This window comes from Chaetodon auriga, chromosome 9, assembly GCF_051107435.1.
Source record: "Chaetodon auriga isolate fChaAug3 chromosome 9, fChaAug3.hap1, whole genome shotgun sequence".
Taxonomy (NCBI): domain Eukaryota; kingdom Metazoa; phylum Chordata; class Actinopteri; order Chaetodontiformes; family Chaetodontidae; genus Chaetodon; species Chaetodon auriga.
In genome coordinates this window covers 11,154,275-11,173,483 of record NC_135082.1, presented here as the reverse complement: position 1 = coordinate 11,173,483, position 19,209 = coordinate 11,154,275, and the positions used below count along the sequence as shown (strand labels likewise).

Genomic DNA, 19,209 nt, shown 5'->3' with positions numbered 1-19,209 from the left:
GAGGTGAAAAGGGCGAAAGCCAGCGCGGTGGTTTCTTCGTTTGACAGCAGGGGCTTGTTTTACAGCACAGAACAACAAGGATGAAGATTTCAAGCGACGATGCGGCAGCAGAGATAATCGAGGGGACGTTTAGGTAGCTGAAAGGCCATCAGCTTTATCTCTGTCTCCCGGTGTGCGCCACCAAATCACCGCCGGGCAACTTGAGTATCGACTGAACTGCAGATGAATGTCTGTGCCTTAAGTGTCCCTGGATTTGTTGTTGTTAGCTGCTTATGCTAACCATAGAAGTTGCGAGCTAGCTGGCCTAGCATGCTAACGGTTAAAGCGAGGTAAAAACCGTAAGACGCATATGTTTGATTTGCTTAAAGCTGTCCGGCGAGTAAACTCGGCGTTGTGCAGCTGATGGAGCCAGCTAAGCTCTGCTTCAGTCGTTCAGGAACTGCAGCTTTGGCTAAGCTTTTCAGGGACCAGCCGTAGTAGTTACCTAGCTTGCCACTTAGCCACCACTACCCCTGGAAGAATGAGTAGGAAACACCAACATTTTAAAGGAGCAGAAGTCAGCTGCTGCGTGAAGTACTTCTTATTTGGATTCAACATTTTATTCTGGGTAAGTGAATGTAGTGTTTCTGCACTTCACCTGTCCTGTCCGTAAAATTAACGTTAAGTGTTGCTAAGCGAAAAGTCTCCAATATTCTGGCAAAGTTAGCTTAACGTTAGCAACGTTGCTGTTGGCGAATTTTGACTTAAAAGATCCCCGAGGTCTGATGAAAATGATCATTTAAGTTAGTTTAACTGACTAGAAAAGTACTAAATTAGTTTTTCTCCTGCCATGTGCCGCTGTTGTTCTGGTGTGAGTGATGTTTATATGTGCCAACTTGAATAACAGATTAGCTTGTTTACTTGTTTGTCCTAGAAAACTCAAAGTTGAGTCATTTTTGGCGTGGGACAGAGTTGGGTGTGCTCATAGTTAAGCAAAAAACAAACAAACAAAAAGCTTCATAATCATATCTTTACTTTACTCTCACGTCTTTTTCTGTATTGGCCTGTGAGCAGCTGCAACTTTTCCTTTCATGAAAGTCGAGAAATGAACTTTTGGTTAATAGTGGAGAGTAAGTGTAAGTATAAGCAGGTATTAGCAGTCACTTCAAATCCTTCATCCTTCAGTGCAGTTTGCAGGAGAGCAAAGGGGCCTCTGATGATGGTTTGATTGTCTGCTGGTGGAGAGACACAGACGAACATGGAGAAAAAGCCTGGCTGCTGTGAGCCTCTCTCCTTCTGCCTTGGCAGTGAGGTACCATTGTGTTTGAGTTTGAGAAATGGCAGTCTCATCTGTATTGTTAGTCCAGTGGCAAGTGAGCCCACATCTCCCTTACAACGCCCCCCCACCCTCTCCATCTTTATCCCTCCTCAGTCTGAAAAGTTGCTCTGTTCAGTCAGCTTCACCCCTCCCTCCTCACCCGTCTGCATTGCCTCTGTGCGGCTGGTGTAATATAATGTCTGTGGGTGAAGGAATGGCGTGTCTGTGTGCCCCAGAGGGTCTTCCCACACACTGTTGGAAGGAAAAGGCCACACGGGCTTGAATACAACCCAGCCCTCCTCCTTTCAAGCACCCTTTTCACCCCCACCACCATTATAGTGCTCGGGCTCTGCGGGACAGCATTGTTCCTTTCACTCACACACCCACGAACGCACAAAGAGTGATGCTGATAACAAAGAATGGAGGGGGGAGAGACCGGGTGCGATTCTGTGTTTTCTCCCCCTCATCTGCCTTTCTGACGGACTTATCAGGCACATGGGATCCACACGCAACTGGATCAGTTCCTGTCCCGCCTCCTTCCATTGCCACCTCTTCATTCCTCGGCACTCCTCTTCCAAACGTAGGAGTATTACGCTGAATCTCAGACTTGTTTTTATTTTTTGTGAAACTGAGGTGATATGAACTGCCAAACATGCCGCAAGCCACAGTTTTTTGGGTTATTTTGAAGTACGACGAACAAATACATTTTCCAGTTGGCCTCACAAATGAAAAGTGCTCTGTAATTCATTTTGACTGAGCAATCAACCAGGAAATATTGAGTCACAGGGTTATAGTGTTGTGTCTGATTCGTGTTGCGTTCTTTCAGACTGTTTGACACTCAGGCCAAGCTAATAGTCCCGTGTCTGGGCTTTTTGTGAAACTGTGGAACAAGTTCCAGCTCGCTGGCTGTTTCCGTTAATAATCACTAGAAGATGTTCTCCTCTTGTCTGTGTGCTGCAAAACTGGCTTTGACAGACAAGCCAGTGCATTGCCGAAATAGAGAGAGATGGGATTTATTCTCCACAAATCAACCCATTTGTCTTTCCTGTAGTGATCTTGTCAGGCTCGAAAATGCTGCCTAAATTGAGACAGAATGCCTGTAAGGCCCTAAATATTGTGAACAAAATGGAGCAATAAAACCCAATGTGTTGGTTTCTGTGTGAATTCTTCCAGAGCGCCTAAGCTTGCTGTTGACAGCCAGACTTTTTCGCCCAAGAACAACACAAGTTCTCTCCTCCTAACAATAGACACATTCCTCGCATCCACTTAATTAATCATATTTTCTGCCTGAGCTGCTGAAATGTTTGGAAGCTGCATGCTGTAATTAAGAGCTTGTTAAGCTGTAACCAAGTTGCTGAGCTGTTTGTGGCAGGCTGTGCATTATTAGCCAGCTACAGCTCTAAGTGTCTGTTCACATTTGGCACTAAAATGCGTGTTAGTTGATCACATTGCAAGTGGACAACTGCAAAGAACCAGGTGTGGCTGAATCATTGAAGCTGCATTTAGATGCGATTCATGGCTCCACACACTATACGTATGCAATATGAATCTCACTGCGTTTGAAGAAAGCACAGTCGACTTTAGCCTGTATGTATGGCAAACTTTAGGGTCCTATGATTTCCATGTTGAAGACATCCTCAGAGAGGGAGAGAGACACAGCACTCGCAAGAGCTCATCACTTCGACAAACTGTCAGAAGTGCAGCCACATCAGCAGATGCAAGACAGGATTTGGTTGAAGACTTCAAGGCTGTATGTGCCAAAAAACGACATCCGTTTTTGGTCATGCACAGGAGCGCTGTATGAATGTGAGAGCAGCGTCCGTTAGACCCATTTACCCGATGTGTTCGTGCTGCATATGGAGGCTGTCCTGCAGTGTGTCCGTTTGATAAAACATAGTGTTGTGTTCCAAAAAATGCACTGATATTTATCACATTTTTAATCATTTCTTTCTAAAATTTTAATACTCAGAATTTAGACAAATTAAAACAAAACACGAAACTTGGGGGCCTTTATGAAACCCAGTAAAATGGGTTTCATAAAGGCCAAAGTGCTGAAATAATAAGTTCATCATTGATCAATCGTCACATTCACGGCTTAAGTTGGTTTTCACGTAAAAATGTCAAACATCTGCTGATTCCATTTGATGATTTTGTCTGCCATGTGGGATTATTATCTGAATATGTTTGGTTTTTGGACCCTTTCATATAACTTTGAATATGTCAACTTGGGCTGTGAGGAATCAAAAGGGACATTTTCCCAGTTTTCAGGCAATGTTGACAAAGGGATTAATCAAGAAAGTAATAGGCAGACGAATTGATAATAAAAAATAATTATTAGTTGCACCACCCTAGTGTACAGCATCACGGACATCCTAAACACAGTTGATGTCAAATACCAGCTATTTTCCTGCTTTCTAGCCTTGTGTAGTCTTGTCTGAGGACAAATAGTGTGTGTTTTTTGGTTCAGTGTTGTTTGCTGTTCCCCACAGATAAAATCAAATGTGAACAGGGAGGCAAGGACCACTCACAGGGGGATTTTTCTTTTCTTATTAGTTCTGATTTCTCTTCTGATACTCTGTCAACTGCAGTCCTTCTCAGTTGGGTCTACACAATATCTGGATGTGTCTGGGTACAAGATAATAGCTTTGAACAGGACCTAAACTTGTCTCGATTGTGGCCTCTGCCTCGAGTGTTCATTGTCCGTTCCAGTCAGACACACTGCGGCCCTGGCACTTGTTTTAGTTACATGCTGTTGCACTTCATCAGTTAAATAGATCCATCGATTTTGCAGTATCGAGTGTAGAGAACGGTGAATGCAAAATATGCGGAAATGTTTCCTTGCTGCGTTATCAGACAAGCGGTTGCCGCTGCCGCTGACATCATATCATCAAGAATGGCTGCGTTCACGCGGTCTGACATTAGTGGTTCAGCTTTTGAGGGAGTGATTGAAAGGTCAGTCACACTTGAGTGAGTCTATACCCTGTGCATTTGTGTATGTATGTGTGTCTAGGCAGCGTGGAGCTTGGTTTGTCTGCTAGTCAGTTGAGGTTAATGGGATCAGTTGGCTTAGGGAGGCATCTTCTCAAGTGCTGATAATCTCTCTGTCCTCATGGAGAGGAACCCCTCGCTCTGGGACACACATCTTGTGGCTGCACTTGACAGAGAAATAACCTAATCATCATGATGTGAATAACCAGTCGGATACAAGGACATGGAGTTCCAGACCTTGTTTATTTGCACAGTGATAAAACATACAAGTCCAGTGATAAAAGCACAGGGATTAGTAAAGAATTCTACAGAAGAAAGGAAAACAAGTTACTCACAAGAACAGGTGAGATTGAAAGAAGTAAATCCTGAAGGGACTTTTATTAAAACATCTTGCCACCAAGCAAACAGAAGCAATGAATAAGCGGGACCAAGGCCACAGTATTGTGCTCTTCTGGGTTTGTTATTATGAAATTACATACAGTTTTTATCTTCTAAAAAGAACTTATTGTCTGTGAACATGTCTCAGGTTGACATTGACAGAGCTTAACACAGGTAGCGTGTTTCAGACTCCAGCTGACCTGAATTCGACTCTGGCTGCCCAAACTGTGGGAAAAGTTAGATAAAAAGAAATAACGCAAGCACTGTACAAAGGCGGGTTCAGTTCAGTCTCAATGTACTTACTGAGTCAGACTCTCTTCAACCCAGATCTTATTGTCCCATGAGGGAAGTTTGGTTTGCAAATAAGGCTTTGATGAAAAGGCACATAATACGGCTTGAGTGTGTTAGTCTTACACTGTAACAGACACAAATTACTGATAGTTTGTGGTAACGGTAGGTCAGGTTTCTGAAATAATATGATGAAAAAGGAATGGAATTCTGTGGAACGAGCAAAATTTTAACTGTAAATTTAATTTTAGCTTTTGATCAGTAATCAACTCCAAATTACTGTGTATTTTATGAATAAAGTTAATGGAAATATTCACTGACTGAGAAAGAGATTCAAAAATAGTAAGCCAAAATGACAGGGTACCCGGCATGGATAACACCTCGCTGTCTCACTTAGCACTGCTTTCGCAGTTGCCTCAAGATGTGGCAGGGGGAAATGCAACTTGACGTGCACTGAAGTACTTTTGACCGGAAATAACAACAAAATTGGCCATATAACAGCAGTACTGTTCTGGTGTCTGCCTGGTGTTTTATTTTAGAAGCACCAGAGTGAAAAGACAATTTTTTCCGTCTGCTTTATTGCATAGTTCACAGCAGAGAGGACACAGGAGAGATGGGACGAGAGGGGCTGGGAATGGGATGTGCTCACACTGAACCACAAGGGCTTCCTGTAATTGATGATTTGTGAACAATTCGCCAGAAGTAGTTGTACATTTTAAGTGCCTATAATTTACATGGAGCACTGCGTGATAAGCATAACATGTGATACCAGTCAGTCACTATAGATTCTGTACCAGAAATGTCTGCTTTCCTCACGCTATATGGATTTATTGAGGGCAGCATGAGATTGTAGCAGCGCTCGCTCTCTAAATCCAAGCTATTCCTAATCATCTCTGGCTAATCATGACGATTTTAAATGATCCTCAATTGTAGCAATGATATATATGTATTAACTCTAGTAAAGTAAATACAAGCTGTCATGTGTGCAGGATATTATCCATCAAAGTGTCATCAACTCCTCCTGGTTTCCTGTTGAGGACAGAACAATGAGAATGAGACAGGAAGCATATCTGATGTGTCTGTGGCACGCGATAACTAGAAAATGTTTCCCCTCAGACAATATAAAGCAGTATATTGGTTAAATGTAACTTCTCTTATTTTTGTTCCTTTTTAGGCTGCAGTTAGCAACATGTTAGCGTGACATCCATTTTGGCATTTACCGTCTAACATTGGGAATGGTAATTATTATGCAGTTCATATAACAGTCATGATGAGTGATTACTTGGCACAGAGTGTTAAAAATTCAAGCCAATTTGTTGCCTGTTTGAGACCAACTTCCTGGTGATGACCTCTGGGGGTTTCAAACTCTAAGCATTGCCTTAATGCAGCATTCATTTTGGGGTCTGTGCAGCTGGATTGTCTCATTTGGAAAGAAGGCACAGGTTCAGTTTATCCTTCAGGTTCTCTTAAAGATGCTCCTTCATGGTCTGCGTCCTCAGAAAGCTCCTGGACCTGAATTGAAAAGGAGGAAGAGTCAGAAATTGCAGCCAGAAAGTTGCACCCTGTTCTATAACACGTCGCTGTTGTGTTGTTCCAGAAGGATTCGTACTGCTTGATGCAACGATATCCAGACAGTTATTTTTTCGTTTGAATATAAAGTAAAACTATTGCATGTGCTGCCTAATACGGTAACCAAATACAACGTAATTACAGATCTTCAATATGCATATTGGGTTTTAATTGTAGTCGAGCAGTTATTTGTCGAGCAGTAATCCATGTTGAACTGCCATGAGATATCATCAAATATATTTTTCAGATGAGTATTATGAGAGTTTGGTGCAAGGAAATGTTTCCTGATCAAGAATAGAGCGCTCACTCTGACTGAGTTTAGCTCTTGGAAAACATGGCAGTGTGTTCACTGAGCAGTGGCAAAAACACAAAAACAACAGTCACTCACAAAGTTTAACATGCAGAAATGTCTTTTTCAAATCCACATATAGAAAAATCTTTGTCATGCTAATGCTTGTAGCGTAATACTTAGACAAGTCCCCGTCATTGCCAAATTGAAGTTTTTTTATTTACGTTTTGATATAATATAGAATGAATTGTCTGAAGTTATTTTCATAGAGCTGCTTAAAAACATCCCAATTCTCATTTTCATAATTAGGAATCAAACGATATTGACAGCGTTTAAAGATTTTCTTTGGTATAAAATAACAAATCTTATTGAATGTAAGTGTTCACAATTGGTAATTATCACAATATTTGGACAACCATTCTGTGACGTTACACTTCAGATTAAGTTGTGTAATAATAGCTTCAATGCTGTACGGTGAGAACTCTGTCACGTTTTTTTGTGCTCCATGTGGATTATTTCGAGTCAGAGGCTTAATGGTTTAATACGCCCACTCTGCCAGTCTAATCTCCTCTACCTGATCTCCGCCTGCTTACCTTGACTCTTCCTGCCGGTCACTTTCCAGCTGAAGCCATCACACCCTTTCACTACAGCCTCTTACGTAAGTGCCAGGCCAACCCTGCAGCACCCCCTCGCATGTGACATTTCTGTCACATTGTTGGTGCTGATTGCCATCAGTTTACCTGCTTCTCCAGATTTAATCAGCTTCCCAACAATGCAATTTATCCCAATATCAATGATGCCATTATATTTCAGGCTCTGCCACTATAGTGTGCCTCAGTTAAGTTCATTACCATCCCAAATCTCTTTAGAATGACGTTTTGTGGCAGCTAAAATGCTGATTAGACAATAACATTGCAGGACTAAAACCACGCTACATAGAAATGGGTCCTCTTTCTGAGTCCTGGAGCCTTGTTATTCTGTTAAATTTTTTATCTTGGCCCTCTCAGTCACCCAGTGCTTTTCGAAGTATTTTTTTTGTGGCATGTTTTGAACTGTGAGCCCTGTATTCATCATTCATGGAATGGGAGGCTAATACCACATGGATTGTCTTAAACTCTCAGGATATCAGATCCTCCAGCCTCTTAAGTGGCCCAGTGCAATGAGTCTAACCTGCAATAACCTGCATTTGTAGTGGTTCACTCTGTCCACAGCCAATTAAAAGACATCTTCTCAGAACTGGGTTTTGTGTCAAGCCTCCAAAAGCCAAATGTCTCAATGAGATTCTCTCTATAAGTGATGGAGGTTCTACATGAACACACGATTATCTGTCGCTTTTAGAAGATTATTGGATGTTTCTGTGTTTGTGTTTTGACTGTTGCTCTTCTCACACGTCTGATGTGGGGGAAAAGGTGATGTTGTTGATTACTGTGGATCAGTCAGAGTTTAACGTTACAAAAATCTGAACCTGAAGACAGTTGTGTGGTTGTTTGCATATGTTGCCAAGGAGACACCATCATAAGTCAAATATGATCCAACGCAGTCCTGATAAAAGATGTTTTTGACTATCAATTTGTCACTGAGAGTGTTTTCTCCACCTTTGATTGATTCTCATGAAGTCGCAGATGTTTTGTTTCTTCATTTTTTCAGTTGCTTTCAGACTGACAGTGACGCCTCTGCTTTTGTTTTACAGTTACTAGGAGCCGCATTCTTGGGCATAGGCCTGTGGGCATGGGCGGAGAAGGTAAGTATAAACACATGCACACAAACACACACTGTTGAAGTGCAACACGAGTGCCTCAGTAGCATAGCTAAATTCCTTTCCCGTATTCCAGCAGGAATAAGCTGAAAGTCCAATTTGCAGGAGAGAATTTAGATGAAAACGTGAGAATTGAGAGAAGTGGTGTGGGGAAATAAAGGCACCTTTCCTGTAACACTTTGTGCCACTTAAAAGCATATTACCTGATAATAGTAAACATGTCTTAGTTGTCTCAGGAAGTGAAATATATTCCTGCAGTTTTAGTGCAATTTTAAGGGTGAGTGTTAAAGTTTTGTTGAGCCAGTTTGTGTTTCCAGTAGTTCAACAGGAACTAGAATAGTGCACAGCAACACAAAAAGCTGTAAAGAAAATTACAAACTCATTTCGGTCATATCCACCAGGAGTTCAATGTCTTTACCCGTCACAAAGTGAATGCTGCAAACTTGCGTGAAAACTGCTTACAGTTTATTTTCCACAGTATGCTAACTACAAAGGTCAAACAGTGCCATTAACCTCCCATGTGCAGTGGATCATGGCCACGTTTAAAACTCCTTCCAATTGAGCTAACAGTCAATTTGTTCATTAATTATCTCGAAGTTGTACCGTTAGCTTCAGTAAATGCTGCACCAGCATGGAAGCATGTACTGATTAGTAACGTCTGGTCGTGAACTCTGTGCAAACAGGCCTGCACCAGAGTCCCTTAGTGGAACAGTGTGAATAATTTAAAGGATTAGGCCGAATGAAGAATAGCAGGTACTGGAAAGGCATAATGGTGAGTTTGGGTCTCAGTGGCTAAGATGATTAGTTTGTAGCCTGCTGCATTCAGCCAGACTAGTTAAGTGTTTCAGGGCCTCATGCTTAGATTCAAATGAAGGCACTTTACTCTGCACAAGTGCTATGAAAGCACAAGAATGCAGTCATACCTCTGTGCTGTAGTTGTCCCTTAGCAAGTGCAGTGGGAGCTGAACTTAAGCAGTAGGAGACTTCAGCTTTGTGGGCTTTAGCTGCAAGTGTTTGACATGTGCACTACATTTGACAAGCAAACAGGATGTCAGAATTGAGAGCAGTTACCCACATTAACAGACAGTAAGGCTGGTGAGGTCGCTTTCATTAAGGTGCTAAAAAGAAAGAGATCATGCATGATGCATGACTGTACCTCCGTGTAATGTGCCGCCCTGTGGCACCTTCCATGAGCCCACTGTTTGGCGTTAAGGTGTAATTTCTGCTTGAGAAATTGGTCAGTGCAAGGCACGATGCAGACTGCAGACTGACAGGAAAACATGTTGGCCTTACAGCCTCGGGGCTGTGAGGGCAGGATGTGCAGAGAGGAAGGAGGGATGTCTGTTTGTGAATGTTTGCTGAACTCTGCCTCTTCTGGGAAGAGTCACTTGTTTTATAGGCAGGGCAGAGATCTGTTAGAGGGAAAATGTGCTGTAGATAAATTGATTAAAAGAAAAAACATCTGGGGGTTTGTTATTCTATTGGGAAAGCCACCCACATGCCAACAGTATCGGCTTTTTAGAGGTTTTTCTGCTGCATTTCTGAACAGGGCAACCCATGTTAGCCTCTCGGCTGCCATGAGTTAAATTTTCACTATTTCTCTTTGCCGTCGCAGCCTCTTTTCAAGGTTAACTGTGTTTTTATAGAGTGCAGAAATGAGCTGGGACCTTGTAATAGAGATAGTAAGGATTGATTTTGGAAGTGTTACAGTCGGAATTTTAACCACTTTCTTTTGTCTTTCTTCCTCTCCCTCAGGGCGTGCTGTCCAATCTGTCATCCATCACAGACCTCGGGGGCTTCGACCCCGTGTGGCTCTTTATCGTCGTAGGAGGGGTCATGTTCGTCCTGGGCTTTGCTGGCTGCATCGGAGCGCTCAGAGAGAACACCTTCCTGCTTAAATTTGTAAGCCAGCTCCCAACTGTCCAAGCATAGGCGCCATTTTAACGACATCACGCCCCCTTAGATCTGCAGTTCACACCAGAGCCAAGGCTGTCAGAGCAGCAGGTGGATGACTCACCCGGGCCAGATGCTTGGGGCGGTTGCGTGGCACAAATATGAATTATCTCGTCACCAAACTGCGTCCTGTTTCATCAGGAAGTAATGATCAGAAGCGTTGATCCACGCCTCATAAGCCACCAAAACATTTTCTCTCTTTAATATCAATTAACTCAGTGACGTATTCTTCATCTGCTTGTTTTTTGTCTTTTGATGTGTAAAAAAAAAAATCTAAGATGTCCTCTGAAGCCCAAAGCCAGTTTAGGGGGTTGATTTGAGTTGATCTATATCGATAACAACAGATGAATGATGGAGACACGCTCGCCTTGTTGCTGGCTGCGATTCTGAGTAGCTATTAGTTCCAGCCGATGTCCATTAGCAGCAGTGAGTCAGGCGTCAGAGTGAGGAGCTAATGTGGCTTCTGTGCATTTATTATGAGCCCCGTCTCCTCTCCACCTACATTTACTGTAAAGGGCTGATATAACGGTACCTCTGGGACTGCCGTTTTTGTTGCCACACTCACTCAGCAAATCAGGACAGACCGGTACGGCGACGTTACATCAGAGCGTTTGTCCTTTCATTCTTTTATGATGAGATGTGATGAGAAAAAAACGCTTTTAGTCTTCTGATCCTTTTTTAAAACAGGATTTACTTGAGCGCACCCAGATTGCCTGATTAAACTGCCAGATTTATTGTTTTGTGTTTTTGTGTTTGTGGGTGTTTACACTTGTGTGTGTTTATGCGTGTTTACACTTGTGTGCGTCGTGTGCTTTCCAGTTCTCCGTGTTCCTGGGTTTGATCTTCTTTTTGGAGCTGACTGCCGGGATCCTTGCCTTCGTCTTTAAGGACTGGATCAAAGACCAGCTCAACTTTTTCATCAACAATAACGTCAAGGCCTACCGCGATGACATCGACTTGCAGAACCTCATCGACTTTGCGCAGGAATATGTGAGTCCACGCCTACTCACTGAAACCCGTGTGTTCAGTCACAGTCTCCTTGTGAAGGTTCACGTTCCTTGGCTGGAGGGAGTCGCTCCCTTCTCTAGAAGTGTTGTTGTTTATATGAGTTTCAACACTGATCTTGAGTCAACTCGGTTCTGGGCAGACAGGATAATGAGTTAGCCAGTGCAACTGTGGAGTAAATATGATATTTCCCTCAAATGATTATCCAATTACATGAAGTGAAACGTCCCCTGCGTATAAACCCTGGGCTCTGTCATGGCGTACTGTAAAGGCGATTAGATCTGCTGCTGTCTCACTGTTTTCTATCACACTATCTGTTGTCACTTCTTGCCACAGTAAGCTGGCTACCCACCCAAGCTGACCTGATCCAGGCTCTAAAGAGCTGTTTCAAGACCAGATCAGAGAAAATAAATCTGTCTGTTAACTGGAGTTGGCTGTTTAATCTCTGCCTGTTGTTGCTGCTGTCTCAGTGGTCATGCTGTGGAGCTCACGGGCCCGACGACTGGAACCTGAACATCTACTTCAACTGCAGTGACCTGAACCCCAGTAGGGAGCGCTGTGGAGTCCCCTTCTCCTGCTGTGTCAAAGACCCTGCAGTGAGTCTTTCATCAATACTAATACATGATTAATCTTGCAGAAATGTGCTGTTTTATTTTCAGACATAAATCAGACTTCAAGACATTCATTCAAGAAATCCTTTTGACATATGCTCAGTTGAAAACAGTACAAAGACAATATGTTTAATGTTTTATCTCATCAGCTTCATTGATTTTGTAAATATGTGCTTATTCTGAATTTGATGCAGCAACACATTTTAAACACTCACCACTTTGTGAACACATGACTGTATAAAGGATGTCACGACATGGGCTCAGGAACACTTTGTAAAACCATGGTCGGTGAACACTGTTGGTTTGCAAATGATTGCATTCTGTTTTATTTACATTTTACACAGCATCCAAACTTTTTGGGAAATCTGGGGTTTACTGTATTGTACTGAATTGTAACTGTAATGATCGACAGAAAAATAATCAGCTACTTTCTAATTGAATAATTATGAGTGAAAAATGTCAAATATTTGCAGGTTTCAACTTCTCAAATGTGAGGCTTCAGTTTTTCACATTTTGCTGACATTTTCCAGACCACATTAACATAATAACTGATAATGAAAATAATTATTAGCTGCAGCCCTAATTTAGCTTTGAAATTTCAGTATTTAATTTAGCAATTCAACTCATTTTGAATGCTTGAGGAATTTTGTTTGGAAAGTTACTCTCCAAAGTAGTCACCTCCTAATTTATGTCTCCCCCTCTGGCACTTAAAAAGAGTCATTCAACACTTAAAACACTGTGACCAGTCGCTGGAGAGTATTTCACATTTTTGTGTTGTTCTTGCAGGAGGATGTCATCAACACGCAGTGCGGTTATGATGTTCGGCTTCAAGGGGTTTGTATCTCCAGTGTTTCTCTATACTTAACCTTCTGTTTGTTTAACGTGGCTCTGCAGTTATTTCTCTCTTCAGGATGTAGCTCTCCGAAAATTACTTGTGCTGTATGATATTTTTTTCAAATGAATCTAGAAAGTCTAATACAATTATAGCAGTTAAATTCTCATTCACAGCACAGGTACATGAAGCAGTGGAGCATGATTGGCAGCCAGTGTCAGCCTTTCTGGTTAGAACGACGCAAAGCTGCTGAGCAGAATTACTCCTGAGGGCCAGTTGATTGACAAGCTGCAAATCTGTTTGATTGAAGCGATCTAAGCAGTTGTTTTAAGGTGAAGTGGCAGTCCGCTTCATTTGTACTGGACCTGATTGCTGGTCTCAAACCCCCAATATAATAGATTAATGGTTGACAGAAAATAACTCTAAATTAAACCATAGCAGGTACATATAGCATCATTACTCAACATTCTTGTTAAGAAGGCTGTGGAAAATCTTCCTTTTTTTAAAAAAAAAAGAAAGAAGACACACACACACACAACAGTTGGCCAACACAGCAGACACAGATCATATAGGGTTAAGTAGCGCACAGGCTCCTCAGCATGCTTCTTGCCTTAATAACAGATTGTTCTTCAACGGGGATAATTAGGCTCCAGTTATAGCCTAGAGAGCAGCCTTACTACACTCTGTAATTGGCGACTCAGTGGGTTATGCCAGTCCGTTCCCTTTTCCTCTGTGTGTGGGTGTGGTGGTTACAACTCACTGCACTGCAGTCAGAAAGATTGCTGTTGCTAGGCGCACTGCAATACAGTGAACCACCTGCCACTGAGCTGGTATGAATTCATTTTCTCTGTGTGCTCCTCTGCTCACGCCCTGGCCCCTGATATTTTGCTGAAACTGTCAGTGATGTGCAGTAAGTTTCCTGTGCAGCTTGTTTATGGAGGGCAGGCTGGGAAAGAGGAAGAGCAGGAGACATGAGGAGGACAGCAGCACTACAAAGGCACAGGGCTGAAATAGCTTCAGAGGAAGTTCACAGCCAGAACAACATAGTGTTTCCTGCTTTTCAATTGGCTGCCAAGACTCCCTTTACATCCCATTGGTTGAAAGCTAGCTTTCAGGTTTTGCAAGAGAACAAAGGATTTGCCTGGTTGACTTGTCTTGAAGAGTAACAAAGAGAGCATTGTAAAGAGTCCTGTTCACACCCGCTTTTACCCCCATTCTAGTGTCTGCACGGCTCTGAATTACACCTTTTTATGTCCATCTCTGAAGAGACCGTGTACTTCATTGGCTGAATCTGACGCTAACACAAACAGCCATCTGTCCGGTCACAGGAAACAGCCTCTGCCTGATATGGTCCTCTGAATCCACTGCCTTGATATTCTCCATAATGTCCAGACACTGACACGTTGTAATCTCAGAGTGACTCAGCTATCACTCACTCCTCGTGCCCTCCTCAGCGGTGAAGGAGTCAGTGGGCAAAATGCTATCTGTGTTGTTTGCTTTGTCCCGCGTTAGTCAGAGGCCAGAGTTCAGATGTTTGTGTAAACTGTGCAAAAGGCCAGTGTCCTCTCTGTGAATCATTTAAATGTGATTTATATAAAAAATAAAAACCACTCTTCATTTGAATTCACCTCTAACATGTTTTTGTTTTTCAAAAGGACCTGGACCGGCAGAAATATATCTATACCAAGGGCTGTGTGGGGCAGTTTGAGAAGTGGCTTCAGGACAACCTGATCATTGTAGCTGGAATCTTTGTTGGTATTGCACTTTTACAGGTCAGTCTTTCTTTTTTCCTGGCAGACATTGAAATGAGGACATTGCATTTGACATGAGGTGTTTACCTTAACCTAACAACATGTCTGGGTTCTCATTTTGTGTCATTACTGCCATCTAGTGATGGTCCAGGTAACGTCAAGCAAACCCCTGCAGTCCTGCAGTCCGCTCTTTTTCTTCTTCTTTAGTTTTTTTTTTTTTTTTTTTACTGTAACATGCTCTATTCTGATCTCTTTTCCAGTAAGTGTGTCTTGACCCAGTGTCCTGTGTTGTTTCCTCTTTAGATTTTTGGTATCTGCCTTGCTCAAAACCTGGTGAGTGATGTCAAAGCTGTCAAAGCCAACTGGTGACAGGAGAGGTGAAGCAAAGGGCCCCCGCCCGTCAGGCCCAGCCAGGTCAAAAACAGTCCCGTCCAGCTGAGGGCGGAGAGCCGAGAGCATTCAACTCTGTCTACTTTGCCACCAAGCTAAGCAGCACATACACACTCTCACACTTGTATATGTGCAGATACTAAGAGTTTACTTCCCTGTTCATCAGCGACACTTGAAGGGAGAGAAGAATATCCCACAAAAACCAAACAGTCTACACGTTGTTTACCACTCAGCTGGGATTTTAAGGCAAATATACAGAGGACATTCCTGCCTACTTCAGAGTTACTCTTTTTACTTCTTTTTTTTCCTGTTTCCTCTGATTTTGTTCTTCGGACACGTGTATTTATGGGCGCTGTTGCACAAAGACTTCTGTCACCTGGGAGATTGGAAGCCATGGATGAAAGTAAGAGACAAACAAAACAACAACAACAAAGGAAAGGAGATGATGAGTCCTTTTTTTAGGTCAAACGTGACATTGTCACAGAGCTTCTTACCGCTCGGTGAGGGCTTGAACGTCTCCTCCTACAAACAGCCGGTTTTTAACATGTTTATCCCCACTTCATGCTGCAGGGGATTGTGGGTGGCTGACCGACCGGGCGGCCAACAAATGCACAGATTCTTCTGCCTGTCATTTTTCTCCATAGTGACCTTTTTTTATGACCACTGAAAGACTCTGAACACTGGCTGGTCAAGTCTGCAACTTCAAATCATTTCAGGAGATTTGAATTCTGACTCAAAGTGTAAAAAGTGCCATTAATTCCCATTTATATATTTGTCTCCCTCCTGTCATTTGCTCTGAATTTCTGCTCCCCCACCCCACAATACCTCAGGGCCTGGCTGAAAACATGCTTTCTGCCACCGGTTAAAAGCATATCTATTTTTTTCCATCCATGTCTGTTGAATTTAGACTATTTTAATGCAGAAGAACACTGACAGTCCCTCGAAAGTTGCCCTGTGTGCCCTGCAGTGATTGTATTATCTCTTGATTTACTGAAGGATATTGTATTATATGGAACGGCCTGGCGTGGTGAGGATTGTACGTCTATGCTTTACAGGGAAAAGGTTTTAATGATAGTTGAGATTGTGTTTCTCTCTGAGCATCCCTCAGGCACATGGGATTGCTGGTTTGGGGCCTTTTTACTTGACCTATGTTACCATTTGTCTTATATTTCGTCCTCTGCAAAGTGAAATAAGAATATTTGTCTGTTTAAAGATGTCCGTTATTCATCCCTCATTTCCTGTCTTCTCATAGACAGATTTCTAGTCTGGACTCATGGTTTGACTTCACCAGGCACCTGTTTTACCTCTGACCCATCAGTCAACTGCGAAATAGCCTCTTATCGTCGATGTTGTTAGCAGTCCTAATGGAGACCAAATAATATCAGCTGCCCACTAGCTAATTGCCAAGGTTTTGTCTGGCTGCAATTCAGAATTTGTTAGGAATGCCAAGAATAACAAATAGCATTTCTAGATAGCCAAAATGTGAATTTATTGTCCCTTTTTCTGCGGGAAGTGCCAGTTGAAAAGAGAAATCAAACAAAAATTAAAAATGTATGTTACAGTATCGCTTTTATCTTTAATCCATGTGTCTTTTGTTTGGAGCGGTTTTTAAATAGAATAGTGAATACATGCTGTTACCTTTGATATTAGCAACAGCCATAATATAACATGAATGCTGCTTTGACTAGATTATTGATGTGTAGTTCAGTAACCAAGCTAACAAGTCTCACATGATGACATTTGAACCGTTTGTTCAACATGTCGTCATAGTTTCCAGGCTGAGGGAATATTCCATGTGATTTGTCCTCGCTCAAGTTTACACTTTGTACTCTGTTCATGTTGCCCTTCGTTGTTCATTATATAAAAGAATCCCATTATAAGTTGCCCTCGCAGCTGTTCATCTTACCCATGATCCTCACAGAATGCAGTTTGTGACATGACTGGATTCACTTGATAATAGTGTTTGTTTCTGTCTGCATGTAACCACTACGCTCGTTTCTGGTTGGAGCAGTGTCATTCAGGTACAGAGCACGGGCAGGATTTGGGTGGGATTGACTCAGCCCCACACACACACACACACACACACACACACACACACACACACACACACACACACACACAGCCAAAAAAAAAGAAATCATGTTTTGAATTGCAGTGCACACAAGTTGAAAGATGGGTAGCATTAATATTCTGTGAACAGTACAGCAAAACTTTTCCTGCCTCACAGAGTCTGCTTGGAGAATATATTAAAATATATATATAGGAGCTCATTCAGTAACTGCACCTTATGATCTCCTGCTGTGTGTTCATGTCACATGTTGCTTTCACCCACACGCTCCCTCCTCAAAACACTGCCTGATCTGACTGCACCTGTTTCAGAGCCTGTCATTTTGATGTATTTTTAAACACTGGGCCCGTTTGAAAAAAAAAAAAAAAAAAAAAAAGCGAAAGGCAAGACAAAACAACAGCCATTTGATTCAGGCGTCATGAATAGAGTCGATCCAGCGGAGCACAACACATCTGCACTGGAGTGACGGCGTCTTAATGACTTCTCTCAGCTGAAAGGGATGAGTTCGCACGAGAGAGAGGTTCATTCATTTCAGGGCTTTAGGTGTAATCAGTGAGTAAGAGCCTCGAGCAGTCTGAGACGTTTTTCCTTGAGCTCGCATGTAGAAACATTTACAGGATAAAACCCGCTTCTTGCAAATTGCCAGCCATAGTTGCCATGATGCTGCATGATTTCATCTTTATTTTTATCATCCTGTTATTCTCGATGTGTGTGGGCCTCTTTGATTTCACGAACTGTTGTAAATCAATTGGTCCCACTCGAGCCTAGAAGATCGGGATGAAACCAGCCAGGTTTTTTTTTTTTTTTTTTTGCCCTCCTCCACACCTTTCTAGTTGAATCTTTTGAAAAGTGGGTTGAAACAGATAATGTGTGCTTAATTAGTTCAACAAATCTTTGAAGTGGTTTCATTTTTTTCCTCAAATCACCCCTAATTGAAAGTGTTTGCTCAAGGTCTGAAACACCCCCCCCCCCCCCCCCCCCCCCCCACCCCACCTCACCTCGTGGAAAGCAACAACATCTGCTTATGCATGAAGAAGAAGGAGATTGGAGGTTTTTGTGTGATAAAATGGAGGGCTGCTGGCTTCTGAGTGATGCTGTGGATCTGGCTGAAGGCAGATGGAGGCCATGGGTGTCAGCTCCGTGCTGCAGAGCTGCAGCTCTTACACAAAAAACACTCCCGCTCGCTCGCTCTCTCTCTGCAGCCACCGCCATGTCTGGATGGATATGCCAATGATCAGACAGTCACCTTGGTATTATGGACAATAATGCCATAATAATGGGTAATAGCAGCGTGGCAGGGCTTTAATATGCAGACTCTACAAAGGTGACCTACTGGACTATGTTTTAACAGCTTTGGGTGATTGTGCTTGTGAATTCCTTTAATGTAAGGGAAAGGGGCAGGGAGAAACCACGCTAATTATGCTTTGTCCTTTATCATAATGGCCTTTCATCTTGAAACACCCTCTTCATTTCTCTGCTTTCCCTGTGGGAAGTGAAATCATTCCTGAGGAGGAGCCTTATGCATACCATGAATGTGTAAGTCAGTATCAGCACGGACCTGCAGCTCCGCGCTCCGTTAGACGTTCTTGTTACCCCTATGCAGCGCAGTGCACAACACAAGTGAAGCTGAGAAATGTGAAATTAAGAGTTATCTATGGTGATGTTTTTTTTTTTCCATGTTATTCTGGTTCTTACATCTGTTTTAGTGAACAGGAGCATTCCATTTCTGTCTGTTTCCGGGCGCGTGTGTGCAGACTTACATGGAAACCACGAAGCATCTTAATCAGCAGAAGCAACCAGTTCAACAGTCTAATGAGTCATTGAAATCATCACTTCTGTCCAGGTTTTCATAATCTTTTATTGATATAAAACTTCTTTTGCTACATATGCATATATGAATGCTTTGACTGAACTTTTTTCCTTTATGTACATAATGCAAAGTGACAATAATCAGGATTGATGATTTATCCTGTGATCCCTTTCCTGCCTTGAAGTCTGCTAATGTCTTGGAGCATTTCTCTTGATATTTCCTAC

At 42.5% G+C, this 19,209-nt stretch overlaps 1 protein-coding gene across 1 annotated transcript; it reads left to right on the top strand.

Moving 5' to 3' along the window:
• tspan17 (tetraspanin 17) lies at positions 1-17,528 on the top strand. Its single transcript, XM_076739036.1, has 8 exons — positions 1-607; positions 8,500-8,550; positions 10,321-10,467; positions 11,338-11,508; positions 11,994-12,119; positions 12,921-12,968; positions 14,622-14,738; positions 15,021-17,528. The coding sequence occupies exons 1-8, from the start codon at positions 521-523 to the stop codon at positions 15,084-15,086; spliced, it is 813 nt and encodes a 270-aa protein (XP_076595151.1). The 5' UTR covers positions 1-520; the 3' UTR covers positions 15,087-17,528.
• Positions 17,529-19,209: the final 1,681 nt, after the last annotated feature.

Coding starts and splice junctions, on each gene's coding strand:
- tspan17 (XM_076739036.1), top strand. CDS start 521: ATGAGTAGGAAACACCAACATTTTAAAGGAGCAGAAGTCAGCTGCTGC. Junction 10,468..11,337: donor ACACCTTCCTGCTTAAATTT/GTAAGCCAGCTC, acceptor TGTGCTTTCCAG/TTCTCCGTGTTCCTGGGTTT. Junction 12,969..14,621: donor ATGATGTTCGGCTTCAAGGG/GTTTGTATCTCC, acceptor GTTTTTCAAAAG/GACCTGGACCGGCAGAAATA.